Source organism: Metopolophium dirhodum, chromosome 5 (genome assembly GCF_019925205.1).
Source record: "Metopolophium dirhodum isolate CAU chromosome 5, ASM1992520v1, whole genome shotgun sequence".
Taxonomy (NCBI): Eukaryota; Metazoa; Arthropoda; class Insecta; order Hemiptera; family Aphididae; genus Metopolophium; species Metopolophium dirhodum.
Genome location: NC_083564.1, coordinates 16,515,665 through 16,541,965, shown reverse-complemented (window position 1 = coordinate 16,541,965; position 26,301 = coordinate 16,515,665). Strand labels below are relative to the sequence as shown.

General features: G+C 30.4%; 1 protein-coding gene across 2 annotated transcripts in view; it reads right to left on the bottom strand.

The window, feature by feature from the left end:
• Nucleotides 1–3,290: 3,290 nt before the first annotated feature.
• Nucleotides 3,291–26,301, bottom strand: part of LOC132944513 (E3 ubiquitin-protein ligase TRIM9) — an 87,106-nt gene continuing 64,095 nt past the window's right edge. The window contains exons 2-10 of one of the 2 annotated variants that reach the window (XM_061013896.1): nucleotides 23,910–24,005; nucleotides 22,477–22,710; nucleotides 21,815–21,971; nucleotides 20,228–20,260; nucleotides 19,163–19,302; nucleotides 12,880–13,018; nucleotides 10,677–10,901; nucleotides 5,324–5,496; nucleotides 3,291–5,225 (exon numbers count right to left, since the gene is read on the bottom strand). In XM_061013896.1, coding sequence (XP_060869879.1) covers nucleotides 5,106–5,225; nucleotides 5,324–5,496; nucleotides 10,677–10,901; nucleotides 12,880–13,018; nucleotides 19,163–19,302; nucleotides 20,228–20,260; nucleotides 21,815–21,971; nucleotides 22,477–22,710; nucleotides 23,910–24,005 — 1,317 coding nt within the window. In that variant the 3' untranslated portion in view covers nucleotides 3,291–5,105. The remainder of the gene's footprint in view (nucleotides 5,226–5,323; nucleotides 5,497–10,676; nucleotides 10,902–12,879; nucleotides 13,019–19,162; nucleotides 19,303–20,227; nucleotides 20,261–21,814; nucleotides 21,972–22,476; nucleotides 22,711–23,909; nucleotides 24,006–26,301) is intronic. The other variant, XM_061013897.1, reaches the window with a different exon arrangement.

Here is a 26,301-nt window from a genome sequence, read left to right as displayed (position 1 = left end):
TATTATGCTGATATCGTCAACATCCATAATATATAATTTATATATTAGTTGTTAAATGGAAGAACATTCATTAACTTGTTTTTAAAATTTTTTAATATAGTCGTTTTAAGTTTTTTTTTTTATAAACATTGATAAAAATATTTTGCTCTGTAACTCAAAATTATCAATATTTAGTATTTACCAACATTAAAAATATAAAATTAATAGGCAAATTTATTCTTTGATTACAGAATATTACCTGGAGTTTTCCAACGGTCTTTCAGCTATAGTTCCTTTGAAATGTGATTTACAAACAGTGCATCGTTCAACAACTACTACATAATTATATCCATCAGGAGTAACTTTTGCTCTTTTGAATGACCAACAACATGGTAACTAATGTGTTCCCGGAAATGTTCTAGTATAATAGAAGTTCAATTAGATTTTGGCAACATAATAAAATCTAAAATAAGCAATTGACTTAGGTACATTAATTCAAATTACAAAAAAAAAACATTTTAAAAACAAGGAGTTTTGCAATGGTCTTGTTTTGTCAATAATTTTATAGTTTATTTCTTGTAGCTGAATTGTCCACCGAAAAAGTAAAAACAAACTTTTTATAGAAATTCAGCGACTTAAATATTGTGAATGACAAAATTGGTTCTATTATTGAATGCAAATTTAATATGTGGTACTGGTACGTTTCCAAGCTAAAAACAATAAAAACAGAATATAATTTCTCATCAAATGATTTTTTTTTTAAATGTTCCTGAAAAATTAATTATGAGAGAAAATTGAATTCTCATTTTCCATACTGGATAAAATTAAAAAATATATTTACTTACACCAATTTCAAAATATTTAATTATTTTAAGCTAGTTATAGGCATTTAAAATTGAATATTGTTTTTTATAGTTTTTTAAAAAGTATTGATGTACACATAGTGGCTCAGTTAAATGTATTATAAGATCTCACATACCTAGGTAAGGAGTTGTAGTTCTGTATATAATTTTAAAATACATAGGCAGGATTTAATTTTATAAGAATATGAAGTTCAAATGTTGACATTACCAACATCACGAAGATTTTCAAGTTATTTTCAAGTTAAAAATTAATACAATTTTTAATTTTTATAGCTTAGGCTTAAAAATGTAGAACAATGTCCCCCATAAATATAGTTCTTAAATAAACCCAAATATCTTAACTTTGTAATGTCCCAGTTTTTTTATAGACATTTTGACATAATTGGATATTCCAACAAAGAATAACTATTTTAGTTAGGTATTTTGTTGTAATTCAAAAATATTTGTGGGGATATCAAATTATGATTCTCATGGTTAGGATTTTATAGCATTTGCATATTTCTTTTAAAATGCTTATGTAATAGCAGAGTAAACTTAAAATTTGTTCATGGTTCAAAGTTTTGAAATTAAAAAAAGGAGGTAAGTGGGTAATACTTTGCTGTACATTAGGTATCTAGAGAGTCACTGCTGTAATATATTTGTCAAATTTGAATTCAGTAATCATTGTAGGTATATGAAAAACGTTTCTGAGTGAAGATGGTCTGTCAGCCTATAATATTACTAAGTAAATTTGATAAAATTATTGTGATTAAAGGAATTTATTTTACTATTAAGTATTAGGCATTAGTACTACAGTAGGTTAAATTAATTATTGCAAAAGAAATTACATTTGAAAATGTCTTTGTGTATATACTGTATACAATCTAACAATTTACTTTAAAAGTCTCAAGTACCCACAAATAATATTTTTAAGTAACAACAAAACCGTTATTCTAGGTTAAATATGTAATTTTGTCTAACTTTTAACTTAAAATGTCTGTTAAAAAATAACTGTGTTTATGTATATATAGTTACTTTTTTGTAACAGTATAGACTAATTATGGAAATCCTTTTAAATTAGCAATTCATAGATATAAAAGTTAAACAATTTATAATTTTTAATTACAAAATAATTTGAACATATTCGGAAATTCCTTGCGCTTGTAGTTTATTTACAATAGCCAAATAATTGTATGGTCTCAGTATATTCATTGCATTGGTCTAGCCTATATTAATAACTTACTTTGTTTACATGTAATTCTTACTCTACTACCACAGATTAACTAAAATTTATTTTATTTGTTTTATTTAATCTCATCTGTGATAATATGGTAATTTTTGTAATAATAATAATAATAATTAATAAGACAGGACATCCCGCTACAAATTATGACCCCCTGGGCTTCCTAAAAAATGTCTAGTTATGGTTATGTTGGTTATATTAGTGGTAAATTGGCCCATAGCGAAAACAATTCCTATATACGCCACTGATAGGTATTTAATAATATTATAGATTCATACTAGCGAATATTAACAAATAAGGCTACGTACGAGTTGATTCTCGTGTACCTGTTACCTGCACTGATACCGTTGAGTTGATTCCCGGATCATTAAGAGGTATGTACGAGTTGATTCCCTGGTTATTATATATTATTTTCAATATTTAGTCAAATATTCAGTCTATTCACCTAACTCAAGAAACACCACAAGGAGGTTGACTGACAAGTTTCTCAAAAATGTTGTTCTTTTTAGTTTTTTCATATTTTAAAAATCATTCAATTTTTTGTTAAAATATTATTAGTAAAAAAGAGAAAAAAATTAGTAGGTAAAAAAATATTATTAAAAAATTTAGTAATTTGGTAAAAATGTATAACACATCATTATAAAAATTGGTATCTGGTAATGAGATTACCAGTATACCGTGACATATAATGACCCGGAAATCAACTAATACATAAAGTAGGTCTCGGGAATCAACCTACAGCGACAAATAAGGTACCAAAATAAATATAGGTAAAGAGTACCAATTTTTTTTAAAAATTTGCACATCAAATTATAATTTATGGTGTTGTATTAAAATTATAGGTACATTTAGAAACCGGGAATATTCAGCACGCTTGATAAGTGAGCTTTCCTAAATTGTTAATTTTTTGATTTAACGTACATTTTAAATTTTTATATTTGGGCTGGGTACAGATACTTTTATTTTTAAACCAAATTTGCGTAACGCTTTGTTTATCACCATGATTTTTTCACCAAAAAAACGTGAGAAGTTCTTCTAGGTTTTTTCAAACTGATCATATTTACATTTAAAATTTTTAAAAATCATATAATACACAATAAAAGCCTGTCATTGGTTTACCAAAAAAAAAAAAAACAAAAGCGTACATAACACATTTCTTACACATCAAACTTGATATCTGGACAATGAGAATGGTCTACATTCTATAATAATTATTTAAGGAAAGTAGTGGACAATATTCATAAAGTTAAAACATAATGATTCAAAGTACCATATATTCTGTCTTTACTGTATAATATACAATATTATAATATAGTAGAGTATAAGAATCAAAAACAATAATATTAATTATTATTGTTTTCCATTTCCAAACTTAAAAGTTAAGTATTACAAATTTACAAATAAATCATATTACATAACAATTAATAATTATGAATAGTATTATATTGTTTACATAAAATGTGTATAAGTATAAATGTATAATATAAATATATTGTACAGACATAAAACGCTATAGTGTATAAATGTACATAATATATAATCGAGTACAGGAGTATAAAGTTATAGCTATTATAACCCGATTATCAATCAGAGGAATTTAATGGATTCTATAGTAAAGTTAATTGACACAATTCAACAATACATATCATATATGTGTGTTTCTTTTACTACTACTTTTTTTTTCAATAGTATTAATTGGAATTTTTGAAAAAAAAAACTTCAATAATTGTGGTACATACACAATAAGATAAATTTCAATGTTAAACACTTAACGTTGGACTTGGATATTAAAAAAAAATGTTTATCCAATGACAACATAAAATGCAACGATAGAATATTGTTGTTAAACCTTAAACGCTAGAGTATATTATTTTGCTTGTTCAGCAATTGAAATCAAGAAAGAAAGCTGAAACAATCATGATGGACACTAATGATGACTACATGAGATTTAAAAATAATAACTTGGTTGGTTGGATAGTTATCATAGATGAGATTTAATTCTCCTCTATTATAGATGCGTTAGAACTGAAAATTGTAACACTGACGTTGGTATTCTACTTTTTTTTTGTTTCTTCACGCATATCCATCAGTCTTTATGATAAATCATAATATGAAATCTTAATCTATTTGACTAGATGTATAAAATTAAAAACAACTAAACCTATTTTAACCTAACACATTTCATTTAAGTTAGGTCACTACAACATGTATAGGACATTCAAAATACATAATATAAAAACACCTCAAACAGCTTCGGGGTTTAGTTTCTTTTTTTGTTTAGTACCCGAGCGGTTTTGAACAATACTTTGAATGGACTATAGAATAATGAACTGTTGTACATAATAATAATAAAATAAAAAATAGATACAATATTTACTTTATAAATAAACTGCTATGCTATTATATAACTTAAACAACTACTAGTAGGTAATATAGAATGCAAAAGAAAGAACAAAATTTAGTTGATATGTCTACTAGTTAAAATATATATATATAAACTAGACTAAGGGCTCAAAAATGCATAATATAGTCAAAAGTAAAATTAAATAATCACAATAACGGTGCGTCATCATCATAATCGTTTGGTTTACTTATCCAATTTTCATTATGTCCAAAACACACCATAAATATTTAAACAGCCGAACAGTATAAGTACATAATAACATAATATTACAATCACAATAATATTATTGAGTAACTAAAAATATACATTAGTTTTTTTTAAGCAAATTGGAAGGGAAAAATACGCAGTGTACAAATTGTATATTGTAGTGATCTAAAAAACAACTTTCCCACCCTGTTCAAGTTAAATTTACTTTTGAGATAATGATAAATTGAAGAAAAAAAACATAATGATTATACATACACACATACATACAAATATAAAATATTGGACTCGTATAACTTTTGATAGAAACTTTAAATAAAAAATACTCTTATGAATAAAAAAAAAACCTCATCAATCGAGTACCTACATAACATTACAACCATTATATTATTATGCATGTACGCTTTACTTTAAAAGATACAATAGGGAAGTTCTAACAGTCTTCTATGTCACTGGGAGCATCGAGGGCTGTATGCAACGTAACAGCGACACCTCTGTTAACGCTGACTGCTGGATAGAAGACGCCATATAGACCGTTAAAAGCCACCGGACCCTAAACAAAAACAAATAAAGATACAGACAACTATTTCAGTGAATCCAATATTAACAAAGAGTGAAAAATCAAGCAAATTTCCACCCGTCAATCCTCACTTGTGGCTCATCGTTGACGAAGAAAGACAATTGGTGTTTGTTGAGGTCAAGGAGTATGCCGACCGTGGATCCCACCTGGATGCCACCCTCACACCTCTGCTCATGACTACGACAGTGCATGAACCAAGACCTCTGCTTGTCGATGTACATGCTCCAACCAGATTCATCTTTTCCTAAAACAAAAAGCATATTAAAATGTAAATAGCAAAAACACCAGCAAACTCTGGCGATGATCCAAAGGTTGGAGAGCGTGAGTGGCAAGCGCCGTAGGAATACATTTATGGGGGGGGGGGGGGGCTTGAGTAGCTTAATCTCACACTCCACCACCGAAATATATATATATATAAATGTTCACACATACGTTGATTGTGTACCTATAATTTTAATCAAATATTTGCAACTATTGTTGCATACATAATTAAAATATTCTGCTATAATTAACACTTTAATTAACCTCCTCGCAAATAAATATACAAAAATATACAAAATCTAATTTTGTATTTGAATTCTTTGTATATACTTGAAATGTATGGTAATAATCTGGGATGTCTTACTACATTCAATCAAAGCTGAGCAAGTTAAAGATTTTGTTTTAACCTAGTTAAGTTGTGTTATTAAGTCATTAATATGAAAAAGTTAGTTTGATCTTTGGTTAACTTAGTTAAGACTTAGGTTAAAAGTTAATTACACAATCTTTAAAAATGTTTGGGCCCTGGCATTACAACTGACACGTCTGGCTGATCCCACTTACTCTGCTTTTATAATTAGATATATATCATATAATTATGTCTTGTTGTGATGTATATTGTATTATTGTATATACATAATATGATTATTTGTAATATGAAATATTTTATAAGCACAACTAAGGAATGGCTGGGGGACTTGTATAACCTCCCAAAATAAATTATTCAATTGTTTCCTACAGTATTAATAAACCTTTAAAAAATTAACTGTTTTTCTTATTTTTTTTTTTTTTGAAAAAAAATTTTATAATTAAATTTTTATTAAAAGTTTATTATAATTTTATATTGCCTAGGTATGATAAATATGGTAAATATCATTAGCTGTATGCCTATATTTGCTTTAAGGAAACAATTTATGTCGGTAAATTGGTAAGATTATTATACATAATTTTACTGTATATGCACTGAACAGACAGTGAATCCCGGAAAAAATCCCCGACCCTAAGCAAAATAATCCCCGGACTACAATATTACTCACAACCACATGCAATTGATTGATAAAATATTTTTTAAAAGCTAATTAGTTTAATTACCACATTATTAATACTTAATAACAAATATATACTTATGATTTAGGTATCTGGTATACTTACATTAAAAAAATGTAAATATTATAAAAATTATTTACAAAAATTAACAATAATATTATTTTGTTTTATATCACAATTTGAAACAACATATTATGTTAATGGTTCTTTTAAAACAATATAGGTGTTTATTAACTATTGTTTGATAGTTATTTTGTATTATTTGAGGTATAAATGATTCAAAACAATTTTATTTTTATTTTATAATATTTTAAATATTGTATTTATACTTAACTAATTTTGTAAAAACTACTTCTAATAATAATAATAATAATAATATTTACATTATCGTCAAAATATAATTTGGAAACGTAATATTTTATTTTGGGGATTTAACTTTTACGGAATTACTCATACAAAACAAAATATTATTGTTAATGTTTGAAAATTATAATATAAATATAAAAGTAAGTTAAATTTTACTCAAAAGGTATATATTTTAAATTTTAGACATAGATTGGTTTTTTGATTTAATATTTCTTTAATACCTGCATGCTTTTAATTTTTTTAATGATATAAGTATTAAAGTATAAGTATACCTATAGTCTATACTATAATATAAGTATATATTCGTAATTAAATATTAATAATGTGGTAGTTACACTAATTGTCATTTAAAAATATTTGTTCAATCATTTTCATGTGGTTGTGACTTAGTGAGTACTATTATAGTCGAGGGATTTTTTTCCCCGGGCATTTTTATTTCCATTACCACAAATATTATATTATTATAATTTTTTTTTTTTATTTTTACAAGAAATATACAATCTATACAATTAAGCACAATAAGTATATGTGAGATTAGGGTAACAAACATTATGGTGTTACGTGAATAAGAAGCCACCCATCAGTAGCACTTAGCTTGTTTATTATGAAATTTTAACTTATTAGGATTAAGTTAGATGATCCCTACACCATTTTCTTTTCAGCCTGCGACAGGGATTTCCAGGAAGTGATGGGATATGTAAGCCTTTTATTAGAGAATTTTCATGATTTTCTAATTTATTATAAAATCATTTATAGAAAATAGCAGCTTCTTCTTCTATTGTTTTTATACCTAGGTCTTTATGGAGGGTCAAGTTAGAGACTAAGGGTGGGGCATTTGTGATTTTACGAAGTGTGATATTTTGGAAGGTCTGAATTTTATTTAAATTTTATTTTTTTGCCGATCCCCATAGTTGGATTGCATACGTCCATGTGGATTTCAGAAGAGATTTGTATATTTGAAGTTTTGTTTTTAAAGATGAGAATTTATTTTTTGAAAGTAATACTTTTAGTGAGCGGGAGCGGGCATTAAGTACTAATCTTTTTTTTCTTATATGATTTTGCCATGTTAGTCTTTTACCGAGGTTTAGTCCTAAGTATTTAACAGTGTCAAGAGCAGGGATAGGTAAATTATTTACAGTTATGTTAGGGCAAAGTCCGTGTCTTAGGGTGAAAGTTGTGTGAATGGATTTGTTGTTGTTTAATTTAATTTTCCATTTGGCATACCATTCTGAGAGTAGGTTTAGGTGGGATTGTAAATTTCTTGAAGCAATTAGTGGATCATTATGTACTGACAATATGACTTTATCGTCAGCATAATCAGCAACAATAGTATTTTGTGTAGAAGGTTGATCGGCAGCATAAATATTAAATAAGATAGGAGAAAGTACACCTCCTTGGGGTACTCCTGCACTAATTGTGGCTATATTTGAGGTGGAGGAACCTTGACGTATTTGAAAATGTCGGTCTGTAATATATGACTCCATTAGTAAGAATAGTGTAGGAGGAATAAATTTACAAAGTTTAAACAGAAGACCTTCATGCCATACTTTGTCTAATGCCTAGGAGATGTCTAAAAATACACAAGTGCAGTAACATTTATTTTTGAAGAGGTAGAGATTGCATCAATTACTCTATGGACCTGGTGTACAGTGCTGTGTTTGGCTCTAAAGCCAAATTCTGAGAACGGGAGTACATTTTTTGCTTTTATGTGCGGATAAATACGTTTGAGAAAGAGTCTTTCGCAAATTTTTGAGAAGTATGGCAATAGACTTATAGGTCTATAAGATGTTCCCAGGTCAGGAGGTTAATTATTTGCGAAAACTTCCAAAGAGTGGGGAAGTATGAAAGTCTCAAAATAGCATTGTAGATATAAGTAAGCAGTATAAAGGCTTTGTTCGGTAAGCAATTAGCAACATTAGCCGTAAGTAGATCAAACCCTGGCAATATTTTGCGAGAACAATTTGAGATCATACTTTTAACTTCGTTAGGTGTAAAGTATTTTTCTGGGCGAGCACTTGGTAAGGTAGAATGTAAATAATTTTCAACATCAATAATATGTTGCGGAATATGGATGTCCTCATGCGGATAAAAAGTTTTAGAAAGCTGGGCTTGGAATACTTCTGCTTTTTCAGCATCTGATACAGCGAGCGAGTTGTCAGCATTTAACAATGGGGGTGAAGCAGTTTTATATTTAAGTAATCGTCTAATTTCCCTCCATAAACTTCCATCAACGACAGATAGAGTGTAATTTTTGTTCGAATTCATATGATTTATATTTGGCCAAAGCCTTTTTCGGTGAGTTAGCAAGTTTATTATAAGCTGTTTTATGAGATGGAAGCCTAGTGACTTGGTATTTAGCTCTAGCTCTTCGTTTTTCTACTATTAGGCAGCGAATTTGATCAGATACTATTAGGTAATTATTTTTAGAATTATGTGTTTTATTAGGCTTGGTGGCTTTCCAAGCAGCTGATAGTATTAGCATAGTCAAATTATTAACCGCTTCATTGATATCATGATTTGACTTAAGTTTAATTTTTAAATCAATTCGTTGATTAAGGATATTTTGAAATTTAAGACGGTCAGTTGAAGGGGAAAAAAGTCTAGGTAGTTCAACTCGTGCAAAACAGAGGCGGACACATTGAGTATAACAGATGAATGATCAGAATTTAGATCTAATATGTTATTAGTTAGGCAGTGTAAATTACTAGGAATTTTAGTGACAAATATATCTAATATATCAGGTTTTTTTGCTGGGAAAGAAGGCCAATAGGTAGGGCCCGGTGGTGCAAGTACATTGAAGTTATTTGTTAAAATTATATAACACAATTCCGCGAGGGTTATTTGTGCGACAGCCCCAAGCATTGGGTTTAGCATTAAAGTTGCCACCTATGATAAAATTATTTTTGATTGTATTGAAGTAATCTGCAAACGTAGCATTCGATATATTGTGGCGCGGAGGAGAATAAAAAGCACCTACAATAATGGGTATGTTATTTAGCTTAACTATTATTGTACACAATTGAATATAATCGAAACAGTAATTGGTAAGAGGTTGGAAGTGGATTGAATTTTTAATAAATATTGCAACACCACCATGTGCCGTATTATCAGGGTGATTGGCTTTAATTAGCTGGTATCCAGGTATGAAGATATGTGTATATTTAGTTAAGTGTGTTTCTGTAATAAGGGCAATGTCTATACGTTTATCATATAGTACATTTTGTAATATATTTACATGATTTTTAAGGCCATTGGCATTCAATTGTAAAACAATGAGGGACTTATTTGTAGCAGAATAATTAATTTTTTTTAGCCAATAAACTTGAGATTACTTGAGTAAGTAATGAGATTAATGGATTGATAAGAGACTTACTTAGAGGCTTACAAAGCTTGCATATTATTATTGTGAGAAAATAAATATTTGTATATTGTTGTATGGTTTTTTTTATATTTCTAAGAATGAATATATATGGGGGTGTGAGGGCATAGCTCCCACAGGTTACTTTTCATATAGTATAAGTTGGAGCTACAGCCCCCACCACCAACATTTTAGCCCTAGTTGCGCCACTGGAAACATTAATAATATGTTATGTAAAATAACAGAGTGCGTAAAATCGGCGATAAAGTAAATTAGTGTGCATGACGCGGTCGGCTTTGGGATTCGTGCAATAAAACAGTTTGTCAAAATTGTACTAAATTTCACGTCGCAGCTGTTCAAACTTCAAACTCATGATTTATAATCCGTATAAGTACCTAGCATTTCCTCTTTGGACACATCAAGTCTGGCCACGCCAAAACTCGGATCGGTATCGGCGTCGTACCGGTCGATCGTAAACTCCCAGTAATGGACGCCTCTGGAGAACCCGACGCTTCCCAGGGCCACGCGGTGCTCGAATCCTTCGCAAGTCACCGTCATGTTGTCGGGCGTGAAGCACAGTTCGGGCGAGCTCAGGCACGGGTCGAATGTGAACCAAGCCACTGAAAAAAAATGCATTCAACGGTCATTAATCATTATATAGACGCAGTAGAGTGCACAAAGTGCCTACTGTATTTAAAATTTTCTCACTCCCGGGGTGTTTATGGCACTTCAAAATATCAATATAGGAGGTACCTATTATACTATAATTTCACCCATATAAAATCGAGGACGTATGATTGAGATTTTACAATAGTTCCCACATCTTTTTCAACTCACAATATTTTAATATTAAAATCGAACAATATAGATTAATAAACTTTCGAACAATCGAAAGTTTTTTTTAAATGTTAAGTAATAATTTATAAAATTAACAACAGCATTTAGTAATTTTTAGATTCTGAGCGGAGCTAAAGTGGTTTTACAATGGTGTTAATATAATATACATATATTTTTTTATATAATGTATACAAAATTTCTACCTAACCTAACCTTTGATTTCAACATATTATATTACCTTATCTTTTAGCAAATTGGATCAAGATGGTACTTTAGAAAGGTCATTTTTCAATTTTCTCAATAGTTATTTAATGCCACGGGAAAAACTACAGACAAATTACGAAAAACCGCTTAAAACGGGATTTTAATTTCTAGCAATTTGTTAATCACCGTAGCAACGAATAAAAAATTATAATATTATAATATTAATTCAACTTAAAGGCTATAATAAATAAAAAAAATTTAAAAAATCTAGACTGATAAACCGTCTCCGCTCAGAATCGTTTTTCTTATACAATGATATTATATCATTGAATTCAAGTTTAATACAATCCATTATACATTGACCCACTTGTATTTTGTAACCTACTGTACAGCATTGCGACATCCAATTAGCTGTTTTTTTTTAAGTGTAATTGGGAAGTTATAATTTACACTCAAAAATATATACAGAAATATACCGTCCGGCATCCACGAGAAACCACGGGAGGTTATATATTTTTCGGTTTTGTTCATCGGTTAAATAAAGAAAATAATGCATCGATGTTTTCAACTTTTAATAGAACGCCTCAGCGATAAAATAGAGTGACGGTACATTAATCGCGTTTTAATTGCAATAGTTCTCTGGATTCTGAACTACCAAAGTTTTGCGAAAGTAAATTGAAAATCAAACGCAGATGGTACAAGCTGAGAGATTGTTTTTGAAATTTTCCCCAATAGGTTTCAAGTAAATCACGAATAAATATTGAAAAAACGATAAGATAATATTATATTATAAAACGTTGCTGCACTAACGAAACCGTTAAATTAATAAATTGTTTTGTTTTAATGAAATAGAAGCAAAAGTTTTTAATATTAAAACGAGAAGTTAAGTACAATCTTATTCATATATTATTTCAACTGTAGGTAGGTAATTAAAAAACTTTATTAATTGTTTAATAAGCGCTTTTCGGTTATGAACATTTATGAAATGTTTAACAAAAGATATTACCGCTCTTGCTTTATATAACTATATAATATCCGATATCTAAATCATCTTTAAAAATCTCGTGTATAATGATTGTTGGTTATTAAATCAAAAATTTGAATAACGGTGGCCTATAATAATCCAATAGTATGGTTTTCCAATAATCTAAGTAGTCAATCATATTATATTCATTGATCGTTACTTGATATATTCGATACGACATGCATTCCATTGAATTATATAATATATCTATAATTCAATAAAACTAGTAATAAACCGAGTACCGATCAAGATCGTTTTCCGAGTGCGATGCTTCAATGTCACTTTAAAATTTAAACACAACCTACCACCCTACACCGAGTCAGGCGTACCTACTACCCGATTTCTATATATATGGCACTTTTTTATTTTATTAAGAATTATAAAAAAAAATCCAGTCTAAAGAGACAATTTATTTTAATCCAATACTAGCTATAGGTACATAAATATATATACATATTATAAATTTACTAATATATTCTCGACAGTAGATCGATTCTGTAACTTAGATATATTTATATATTATTTAATATTACCTTCAGAAGTTTGCAATCCGATTACTTCGCTGTACTCGCCTTCGCCTGCGCTGTTGAATGCTTTTACTCGAGCGTTGTACGTGCAATTGAAGTGTAACCCGTCAACGGTGCAGATGGTTTCTGTGCCGCAATACACCTCCTATATACGCAAAAACAAATATATTACGGTCGAATTAATTCAACAACACCGAATATTATATAAAGGGGCTTCTGACGAATAATAATTTAATTTTAATCGAAAAAATATACACATTACACACCTTTAAAGTATTGTTACAATGAGAAATTAAATTAAAAATATCAAATGGATAGGTAGGGGATACTTTAATAAAATGAATATAATCCATATTTTAGAGTTTAATTTATACAGAAGTTATTGCAGAAAAACCATATATACTGATAAAATTAATTATTTTGAATCAAAAAGGTTAATAGTAAAATAATTAAATTTTGGATTTTGACAGTACTTACTTATGAACTAAATACCTACCTAACATCTGTATTTTAAAAAGTTAACGAAATAAGGAATATATGTTTTATAAGAAAAGTGTACCATTTAATAAATTATTAAAAATTAATGATGAAAGTAGAATTACGATTTTTTATTTTACAATAAAAAATAATAATAAAATAACCAGCCACAACGGTTTCTTATGATAACGAAAAACGTTATTTTCTTACTTTTTGCCGTATGCATAAAATTATTTTATATACGGTATATACCTACTGGCTACTCATATCTCTAAATACCTGTTGCCATTATACAAATTAAAGTTTTTTGATCGCCACTTTCAAGTTTCAACGTAACATATAATTGTAGTTTATTGATAATAGGAAGTAATATTATTTTATGGCAAACGCAATGTAACTAAAAACTAGGTAAGTACCCATATATCGTTGATGGATTTCGATTTTTTTAGTGCGTGCGTTCAACTGGTACCTAAACAACGAAATGGAATTGATACCTAAACGATACCAATATCGTGGTTTGGGTTCACTTACGTAGTGTACTGTGTAAACAATTTAGTAAATAGCAATTTTCCTAGTTCAAATGTCACACGCAACAATTAGGTTTTCATTATCTTTCGTTCAAAAGTTGTGTGTCGGAGACTACCAATTAATAAAATATTGATTTAAAAGAAATCGTCCATTTCCATGCACAAGTTATACATACTTTTGTAAAGTATTAAATTAGTTTTAACTTTAAAGTAGGTATCAAATTTTCTATCAATTTTGAAAAATATACAAACATACAAATAAAAACAAAATTATGGTTGAAAATTTGAATTGAGTGTTTTATGAGTCATGAAACAGGAAAACAATACAATTTTAAACATAAAATAGGGATTATGTGTATACTATCAATTATTACTTAAGTAGTAGTATTATGTCATTAATACTCATTAGTCAGAATAATAGTATTATGTACGTTCTGGTATAAATAGTATAACGATAATATTAGTAATTAGCAGATCAATTAACATTAGACCTCAATAAAGAAACCAACTGTTGTAATATAAAACTTCTACCTAATATATTAACATTTTTCTTAAAATAATCAATTATTTTTCCACGGAATTTGTATCTCAATCATAACTAATAAGGTATTTATTTAAATTTTCAAAGATAAGTTTAATGGAATTAAACCAACTTATTAGAACTTTGATCGTTTTCCAACGTAGTGTTTTTAGAACGAAAGGTCAATATCACAAAACGTAAAAGTACATATATCACAAGTCTTCTACGTATTTATTTATTTTTTAATAGTCATTAACACTCAATAATATACGTAAATTACAATAACAAATAAAAATGAAAAAATGTTTAATTTCGTTTCTAAAACACTGCAGCAAGCGGAGAAGTAGATATGTTAAGTACAGTGTCGCCTGGAACATATTTTTACCCTCTCATAATAAATTATGGTCGTCTAAAGGTTATTTTTATAGAATGGTTATGGTTATGTTGATTTCATAAAAACATTTTACTGCGACCATTAATAACAGAGGACGGTCCCCAAACTCCAAAATATGCCAAATATTCGTGTATAAATGTATTAGTGTATAAATAACTAGATATCCATTTCGAATTTACGCATTTATTTTCCTAAGCCTATGATAACTCAAGTCAATTTACTTCCATATATAATACAACTAATATCGAATTACTTTGTACTAGCTTTAATGACAATATATTTTAATCTATACCTACCTAGCTATACCTATTGCCCACTTCATGCGTATTAATTAAGCTCTTAGAGACAATATATTTTAATTTCTACTTAAGTAGATATAACATTATATATATTTTTTTAAAATAATTTAAGTTTAACACGGAACTATTTTAAATTAGAAAGTTGTACTGAAAAAATAAATATTATTTAACTATCAGTTGAAAATGCAATGTAATTATAATTTAAGGTGTATGGTATTGACAACACCTTATAGCGAGTTGCCCAATGTATATACTATGCAAAATAGGAATATAATTGTCGTAATATATGCAACAAAAAACCATTCCGTAAAAACTAAAACATATATGGGTTCTATACAACAAAATAATGGTTCGTTTAAACCCCGATTTCATTTTGTGGAGTTTGAATTCATTTGTTACGTCTATGCATATTTTAATATTTTATCGACATTTAAAAACGATTTATGGTTTCATAAAATGTAATTTAGCGATCATATAATACAATTTCGTCGCAAGCTATATTAATTTCGATTTAGATAAAACGAAAAAAATATATATTAAAGTTGTTTATGTTATATTTTTTAGTATACATTAATATGAATGACGTCGAGTTTATGTTGACTTGCACGTCTATAACGGGTCATAAAAGCAAAATAATAGATATTTGGTCTGCCAGTCACGTTAAGGTTATGTGCATAATCAACTAACTATTTTTGTTTTTTTGCGATATTATACTGTTTGTGTGATTTTACGAAAGACAAAAAATCAATATTATATTACTATTCAAAAGTATTATACCAATTATTATGTATGTGTATTCGATATTGTATTCGATACACTCGCGAAATAAAAAATGCGATATAAAAAAATCTATTGTTTTCTCAGCGTGTATTATTATTATTATTATTTTTTTATCACAATTTCGTAGAAACACGCATTCGTATTATATTGAATATTGATATTATAGGTTATTAAAATGCAATGGTATTTTATATATACTGCAAAAGAAACAACAAAAAATCTCCATGCGCCGACGGCAATCCTTATACAATATATAATGGTTTACATTTTGTGGGCCGAGGTGTTGTTATTGGAAATCGGATGTCGTTCTGTAATTTAAAATCCATCAACGACCAATGACATTGTTTACAAAAATACCGCGTTTACTGCCCGTCCAGACGTCGCGATAAACGTTATTCCTTCAGACATTCTAGCATACGCTTTGAAACATAATGTACAGCCGGCGGGATTGAACATGAAAAACCATCTACCACTTTTTTTTACCCCGCCAACGACTTCACTTTTATTGCAACAGGACACAGTATTCGTAAATCGAAGCCTTGTGCCATCGTATAATATACATGCTGTTATTATATTTTCAACTTCAATTTATCATTTTGGAAAAAAAATATTGTTTCAAGACGAAAGAATAATGAAACTTTTGTTGTTTCTCGGCGAGCATATAATATACGGGGTGACACGTTTTATAACTGGTCACATAAATTTATGCTAAGTCTGCTTTTTATGTTTTCAAAAAAACGTATTCACCTACAGGGTGATCCACTTAACACGAAAAACACTCATTATTCCATCCTTATAGTCACAGTTTTTTTTATAAGCATTTAAAGTTCAAATCTTGACAAAATTTATCAAATTTAAAATTTAACAATTATTTTGCAGTTAAAAATGTATAAAATGTTCAACTCTTATATTATCTAAGGATTGAAAATTTAAAACAAGGTTCCATGAAAATGGATTTTATATAAATTACTTTATTCACAATAATATCATCATATATACTATTAAAGTAATATCTTCGCTCAGAATCGTTTTTCTAATACAATGATATTATATCATTGAATTCCAATTTCACCCCATCCATTACAGTGACCCACTTGTAACCTACTGTACAGCAGAGCGACACCCACTTGCCCACCTTTTTTAAATTTAAATTTAACATATTTTAATGATAATTAATAAACTAATATATATTTTATTCCAAAGACGAAAGTTTTAAAAATATTGTTGAAATGGACAACTATATATTTATACCTATACTGTTTGAATATATATTTTCGTTTCTGTGTCAAAGTTTATTATTTCTGTATCGTTACAACGAACACTGTACGTCTGTACGAATATTCATTGTAAAATTATTCTAAAAGTTAAAACACACTTTTCTGATAAGATATTAATAATATATTACGATCATGTCGAATATCACAGAAGTTCAGGATATTAGTCGTCTGAAGTCGAGATTCGATCTCCATCCGACAAAGTAACCCAAAATTGTTGCAAAATCACGTCGGCAAGTCGCGGTCATTTCGCCGGCCCATCATCGTTAAAACACAGTGGTACACGGCTTCTGTGGATGATGCACCCGATGTCGGATTACCGTCTGCCTCTTCAATGCAGGAGCCGGTGACGATCGACTTACAGCCTGCCAACGACTCGGCGCAAACGGTTTCGGTCGAGCCGTCAAGTGGCCCCGACCGAAATTATCGTGACTGATTAAGTTTCGCTTTTACATTGCGTTGGTGAACACGGCAATCATGACGCCCTGTTCCGCCGAAGTCAATATGGATACGCCGTCCGTATCTTCGTCGTCCCTATCTTCGCTGTCCGTAATTTTGCCGTCCGACTATTCACCGTTCGTATCTTTGCCATCCATCTCGTCGGCATCCGTTACGTCGCCGTCCGACTCTTCACCATCGGTATCTTCGACGTCCGTCTCGTCACCGCAGCAGGTTCGGCCGTCCGTCTTGTCGCCGCAGCTGTCAAACCGCGATTTCACGTTCGATGCCGAAAATACATGTGCGGTTTTGTTCGGCCGACATAAAGCACGTCCCGTCACGAGATTTGATCGAGTCGTCCTAGTTAGGAAACTTCTATACGATAGCTCACGAGCAGTTAGCGGTAAATGCCGCGAGTTTGCTGCAGGACCCAACCGAAGTCCGCCGGTGTGACGCAACAGAACCGGTTAAAAGGGCCGCGGCTAAACCCAAGCGCAGGTCGATATGGAAGAGGACAAAGCGTTTCGTCAGACGCTTGTTATGGTGCGCTAGACATTGTTTTGTTCTGTGATATACTGCATAGTTTATAATATGATAGTGTTAGAACCTCGAATTCTAGTTAAAAAAAATGTATACCTAGAATATAAAATTGTTATACCCACTGCAAATTCGTTTATGATTTACACAAATAAACGTTTTTGTTACATTTTTACCTATTTAATTGGGTTTTATTTGATATTATTATACTATTGGTTATTATTAACAAATGCGTCAAAACGGCCGTGGAAAATTAATTTATGCGGCTTGTGAAAATCGTGACTATATTGAGCTGCCGGTATACTTTCATTTTTTTTATATCAGAATACCTGCAATCTACTCCAAAAAATATTCTGCTTTGGTATAAGGAATCAAAAATACATGTTGTCATTCAAAACATTAAACAATTTCAAGAATGATAACAATAAAAAATGGTAAATATTATATTTTTTTTTAAAAAAATGTTGTTCTTAACAACTTATAATAATGTAAAAAAAATTTCCTTAAATAATGCGAGTGGCAATGTGTCATACTTTAATATATACTAATTATATATAGTTTGAAATATTTATACATTACCAACACTTCATTTTTACAAAGAATGAAAGAAATGTAATATTTTACCCTATAGTGGTTATTGATTTCGCAATCAGAAGCAGAATACCCAGTGGTAAAAAAAATGTATTAAATACATCTTATATACATGTTTAGAGTTTCAAAATAAATACCTCAACCTATATTAATATATTAATACTATAAAACATGAAAATTGACTCATGGAAAATTAACCTATATGCCGTGTGAAATGGATCACATTGTATAAAATCGTAATAATCTCGCCTGCGACAGTAATAATAGAGGACGTCGGCCGATCGTTAATCTTAATTCGCGCAGTACAACCGCTCGAGCATCGGTCGACCGACGCCAGGGGTAATTAATTTTCTATAACGATTCCGGACAACGTATAGGTACACACTCATAGTTTTTCGCAAAAAATCGATCCGCCGAGAGGATATTATTATTATTGTTTTTGTTGTACAAACCCTGAAGTCTCCGCCGTTACCGTCGTCCAGTTCCAACACGTAACCTTCGACGTACGAAGAAGCCGGAGGTTGCCACGCGATCGTTACGCTATTGTTCTCGGCGCTGCACTCTTCGGCGATGATCAGCGCCGCGCTCGGAGCTAAACACACAAAAAAACATAAGTGTATTGTTCAAAGAAGACGCACGTACGATAAGTATACAATATTATTATATTATTTATGGTAAAACGGCCGAAAACACCGCACTGCGGGTAAGTACAGAGCAGCTGTGTACACATATGTTATAAATATTATAAAAATATAAAACTGTCGCATGCATTTATGAGTTCACTAAAACCATGATTTCGGTAAAAACCGTGCAACGGTATACTTAGGTACATATTAAGTATACCACATATATTTCGAAACGGATTATATATATCGGCTGATCAATTTAACGTAATACACTTATTATTTCAAAAACTATTAACGTTTTTGAAAATATTTTTTATTATTTTTGATTACCGTAATTTTTTAATCATCATACTTTTTTAATGACATGTATTTTTAATTTCATATTCCGCAGTAGAATATTATTAGGAGTATTTCAATACTTCAAATCTATAAAAATCGAATTTTTGAAGACTAGCTGATGAGTTATAAGTATTAAAAGTTTAGATGAGTGAAGTACCCCGTAAAACGTTGGTACTCTACTCCGCTAATTTAAAATTCAAACAGGTACTTTAAGTAGTAAACTGCTTGTCCGAAATTTGATTTTTATGGATCAAAATAAGTACTCCAATAATATTCTGCTCCAGAATATTAAATCAAAAATAAATGTTGTCATTCAAAAGAGTAAAAACTTAAAGTATATTAATAATAAAAAATAGTAAAAAATATTATTTTTTCCTAAAATCTCGTTTTTTAACGTCTTAAAAGTTAAAATAATGTTTATGGTAACTACCTAAAAGAAATATTTTCAAAAACGGATTAGTGTTTTCTGAAATAATGAGTGTCTCACGTTAAACAGAACACCCTATGTATATATATATAATATAATATATATATTAATTATTATGATTATACCTGTTGCCTTCAAGTCTTCTCCGTCCCCGATAGCTTTACAAGATTAGTGCAAGCGGTAAAAAAAACAATGGTTTATTTGTTTAGTATATTATAATAATTTAGCGGTGTAAAATACTGCACACATACAATAATATATAAACAATCTCGTAAAGCTAATATCTAATACATTTTTAAATCAAAGTATATTTAAACTGATACATCTTATAATACTTATAAGTTATAGTGTACCTACACCTATATACTGCAGAGTATACAGAAAGACCGGACATATTAAATAACTTTTGTTCTAATCAATATTTTTGAATTTATTTTTATATATAATTTTGTCATTTGCGTTACACGTGTATATAAAAATTAATTTAAAATAACCAATTTGTAAATCTGATTATAAAAACAATTTTAATGGTAAAAAAATATTTAGGTCAAGTAGTTTATTTTTTAGAATTTTTAAAATATCAATATTTTTTGAGTAACCAGCTAGTATAATAACTTTTTTCAAAATATTATTTTTGGGAATTTTTTGACATTATTTATTTCTTAAATTATTTAACAACCATATATAATTTTCACATTTTTTGTAATATGTTTAAGTAACAAAATTTTTTTTTTTGTCAAGTCTTCCTGTAATACCATGTATACTATAGCAATAAAAATATAATCAATTTCTTCAACAGAGTTAATCACAGTTATCGATAGTCGATTATCGTCTATTATAATTCCATCAAAAAACTGATTTTACAATTAATTTAAAAATTAAAACTAAAAAAAAATATATTTTGTATTTAAATTCTCCCCTTTAAGTATTTCTAAAATATTATTTTTCAAACATTGGAAATAAATCTTAAATACTTTTTAAACGACTGTAGTTCAATTTCAATTTTTTTAAACGATTGCATATTATTATTATATGTGTGTTTAATATAAGTGTTGTTGTATTACTCGGTTAACAGTATTGTATACATATGACGCATCATATCGCGGGCGTTCAATAAAAATCGAAGTTTTTTTTTTTTCTGTAAAGGCGATTATATTATGATATATAACACCATTTTTGCAGGAATTGTACGTACGTAGATTTAATAAAAAAAAAATAATAAACCCCCAGTTTGCGAGAGTTGGCATTGGTGTATATATGAATTATTCTTAAATGGACTTATTTTACATATTTAAATTAGATTACCATTTAAGTTTAAGAAAAGTTGGTCAGCTCCAGCACGCCAGTTGCAGATGTGGCATCGAGCTAATATATTATACATCATGATTCAAAAACTATAGGTATCTAGTTACGAGATGAGAAACAACTATCACGATTCATAATCTTAAACGTGTTTTATGGTAGGTACTATTAATAATTTTTTAGATAAATGTTATTGATAAAAAAAATCCTTGGCAATACATAAAAAAATACGCATGTAAGATAAAATTTAGAAAAAAATACTAGGTGACTTTAAAAAAACGCACACGATAATTGACGCTTAAATATATAATGTTTTTACTATATTATAATACAAGTGTGAATGCGTGTGTGTATAATTAACAGTTAACATTTAATGAAGTATCGAATGGGTATATGTGTAAATTACGTACTTTTCATTTGTATAAAGTTCATGTGTTCGATAGCTTTCAACACGGTGTTATCGTCCAGGGTCAAATCCAGCTGGTGATACGAACGAGGAGACGGCAACACGTCCTTGTGCCAGGTCATGTCCGTGTTCGAAACTCTGGCTATCAACATAGACCCAACCTGCAGAACGGAGAGGGGAACAACAGAAACATGACACGATAAGTTTTCATACATAATAATGTTATTATGTTATCATATAATATAATATAATTTAATGTAGTGCTGCAGGTACGCGCATACGGGTTATCACGAAAACGACAGCTGACACGTGTGTATAGGTTATATTATACAGTGTGTGCAGCGTGTGGGCTTGTACGACCCCCATGATATTATATTGTTCGATATAGTACATTGTATGACGTGAAACACGATCTATCACGGCGAAATTTGGGGGGAATCGGAGCGGTCCAAGCCTCTTCGCGAAAGCTAAAATCGGGCCCTCCGAAAATGCTGTATACGATGCGTGTATCGCGTATAATAGTTGTGCAGAGAATGTTTTATTCTGTGCTGGATTGTGGGGGATGAACATCGGGTACTGTGACCAGCTGACGGGTCTGTTATTTGGTTCAAAATTGACTAGCCCCACAGCGGCGAGTGAAAATATTGAAATCGCGTGATTGCTTACTTGTAAAAACGAAACGGGATCGTTCTCTTTGAGGGCCTCTATGCAGAACTGTAACAGGGACGTAGTTTTCTGCAGCTTGCACGTACAGCTGGTCACGTGGTCCTTCAGCGATCGCTGTTTGATCTCCTTGTCCTGTCGTACCGCGTCGATCAGCCACTGCCTCCGCCTCTCGATGGACCGGATCAGCGCGTCACACCTGGCGTCCACTTGACGCTCCAGTTCTTCACATTCGCCCTGCAAGCACAAACACAAACCAGACAACGGTATATGGTTAGGCGTTTCGTCTTCTCTTCTCTCCTCTCGAGCACCGACAACAACACTCCCATCCCATTACCAAGATACCGTAATATATTATGACCTTATTATAAGTATATAGTTATATATACCGCGGTTAAACAACTCGCGGACTCAGACAAATTGGATCCTGCTGCAAACTTATATAATATATATGTATGCGTAGGAGTGTTGTTATACGTGCCCAGCAACACCAAGTCGCGTACTTCACCATATATGTACCTATTTATTATAATCTAGATATAATATATATATATATTATATATATATTATACAGCGGGTCGTTGCGGCGACGTGCACGTTCGTCTAGTTTGGGCTTTTCGTGTTTTACGACCGCATCCACAACGAAGACTTATTATATTATATTATGTGAAGTTAAAGATCGATTTTTATTCACTCCCTTCCCCCGACAAATATACCGAAATTGTACCCGCCGCTGAATAATTCGGAACGTATAGAATATAATAAAGAACTTTTTATATTGGCGACAACATCGTATAAATATATTATATTATACTTGGTCGGTTTGTCAGTGTGTAGAATATAATATACTACAAATTAAGTCCACGCTTAATACACGCATACTGTTAATAACTACACGCGCTGGGCGATTGTATTATGAAACAATATTATTTGTGACATCAACAGCGATCGCAATTATATATTGTATTGTTCTCGATTCCCCGAATTTATATTTGTTTTTCAATTAACTTCCATTAAAATACGATATACCGAAGAAAACGCAAACAAAAATCGAAATCACCAAACAACGAGAATACGTCATGCATAATAATTATTAAAATATGCACTCCCATCGTTTTCGATCGCAGCTAATTGTACTGTAATATATTGAAACCTAACGCTGCACGACCTTCTACGACGGCGTATTATAACATCGTAATAGAATGTATTAATATAGGGAAAAAACCTATAATGATGACCGATGAAAAGGTGGTTAGCCGTAGGTAGTAAAAGAGGATCTTAAAACTCTGGGAGTGCAAAATTGGTAGGAAATTGTTCAACATCGAGAGAAATTGAGGGATATAGTGATGGCGCAGACTCTAAAGTTTTAAATGCCAGTGATGACGATGATATTATATTATAATGAATTAATAAATATAGTAACCGCAGTGACTTACATTAAGTTTTTCAGACATTTGCTTTAACCTCTGAATAAACTCTGTAGTGGTTCGAGCTTTTTCGGACAATTGTTGTAGGTTCTGAGATAGTTCCGTCTGAAAAAAATCAAAAGTAAAAAATTAAATTGCTGTCCAAACAATATATAATTGTACACACGCATGATGCATATTATACACTCCGAGCGTTTTCGTCTCAACCTATTCGAAAACTTAGCAACGCTTTGTGTAATTTACATATTATACAGTATATAGATTATATAGTATAGTATAGTGTATATAGCTATTAACTACACCCGACCGTTCCACTGTGTATATATAATTTATAAACCTTTGTTTTTATTAAAATACGTTCCATTAAACTATGTGCAGAACTCTATCAAATATACCGTCCAAGTTCACATACATATATATAATATAGTACACGTGCGGGCGTAGAACGTACGCCCAGAGAGATCTATTATACAATATAAATCCTCCATCTCCATACTGCACAGCATACACTCAGGCGGGCAGGACCCCACATAGAGTGATCATATTTATATGTATACTGTATATGCCCTGCACTACACGGCGTTTTGAACGACCCCAAGGCATTTGACAACCATATTATACGATACTATATATACTTACTCCGGAAGTTTGATGTCTCATTCACAATAACCCAATTATCCTCGCTACATTGCGGCACTATGCGTTTATACATAATTATCGACTTGCAAATGTATATATTTTACATCGAGTACCTAATAACCACTATCACCGGGTTGCACAAACGCGCTCGCTCGGCAGCAGCTAATGAAATTTAATTCATAATTATTTGCGAGTGTCTTAGTTTTTCTACGCAGGGCGGGGATATTGTACCTATATATATATATAGATATATGCTGAGAGCAACCCGCGCTTAACATTTATCACACGGCTTAATCGTATGAGACTACTCCACAGATATATACAGGGCGATTCGCCGGTCTTCTTCCCCTTCAATAACGCAGTTATTCAAAACTGATTTTAATTGCTTAAATTTATTTAAATTAAGTTTCCTGAAATTTTTTGTACAACTCAAAAAGTGTTCTATGGAAGATATGGAGATACAAACTTTTGTTTTTCAAATGATAAACTTCCTTTTAAACTGTAAATTATTTAGAGAATAATTGTTTTGAAACTTTTGATGCATCTAATTCAAAATTTGAACGAGTAATTTTCAGTTATTTAAATGTTTATATTAAGGAAAAGTCCTTAAAAATGGTTTTAATACCCCTTTTAGTAGATAGTACAAAAATCTGAAGAAATTGAAAATAAGGTCTTTAAGTGTATTTAAAAAATCCAAAAATCATAATTTTTAACTAATTGCTTAATCATTATTAAAGGGAAAACATAGGGGTGAGCATGCTTGGTGAATAACCCAGTATTACAACTATAAACAGTAGACTCCCTATTACAATAATATCTTACATAGAAGTCGAGAAAATGGCCAACATTTCTTATCAAAGAGCCCTTGTTTTACATATTTATAGTTGGTAAAATCGAAATGACGTATTGGAATTTGTATACTGAAAGAATTTATTGTTAAAACTTCTAACTTCTATAAGTTTGTGCATTATAAACCTATATTATACTATTAATATTATTATAGTAAATAAATTACAATACTGACTTTAAAAATTTTTAAAGTAAATACTTAATTTTACTATAATAATTTTTATACGATCTCTCATTAATCAGTAATCACAATGTAAACAACAGACTTTTTGATAAGAGAAGTTGGCTATTTACCCGATTTCGACGTTATTTCTTAGTCGGTTCCGTATCTATTTGTAATACTTATATATATGTGTACCACTCACCGTAATTACATTTACAAAACAAAATACACAGCTACACTCGTCCATCAAAAAACTTTCAATACAAATATAGATTTTTTACGTGTTAAAGCCTATCTGTATTATATATTATAGCGGAATAGTGGGTACCTATATGTACTATGACAGTGTGAATATAATAATATGTCGGGTGCGGGGCGGCATTTGCATATAATATACGAAGTAGGATACATTACACAGAACTACGACGAGTCAAAATACTCAAGTCGACTGGTGCACTAGCTAGCTGCCACGTTGTTTTTTTTTTTTAACAAAAACATGATGTTACTCTAGAAACACGGGGTTGTTATAAGAGAGGCGTGAATGACATTTCCCCTGCCGCGTCCGACTGTACAGTGTACACACACTTATACTATGTATTCACTAAATTTTTTTACCAGAGTACCAGTAGTATACCAACTATATACCAGTAGAATCCAGTATAGTCATACCGCTTATTAAATTCACGGTAAATGACGGTAAATTACACTATGGTTAATGAGGTCAATGAGTATTTTTAAGGGCATATTTCC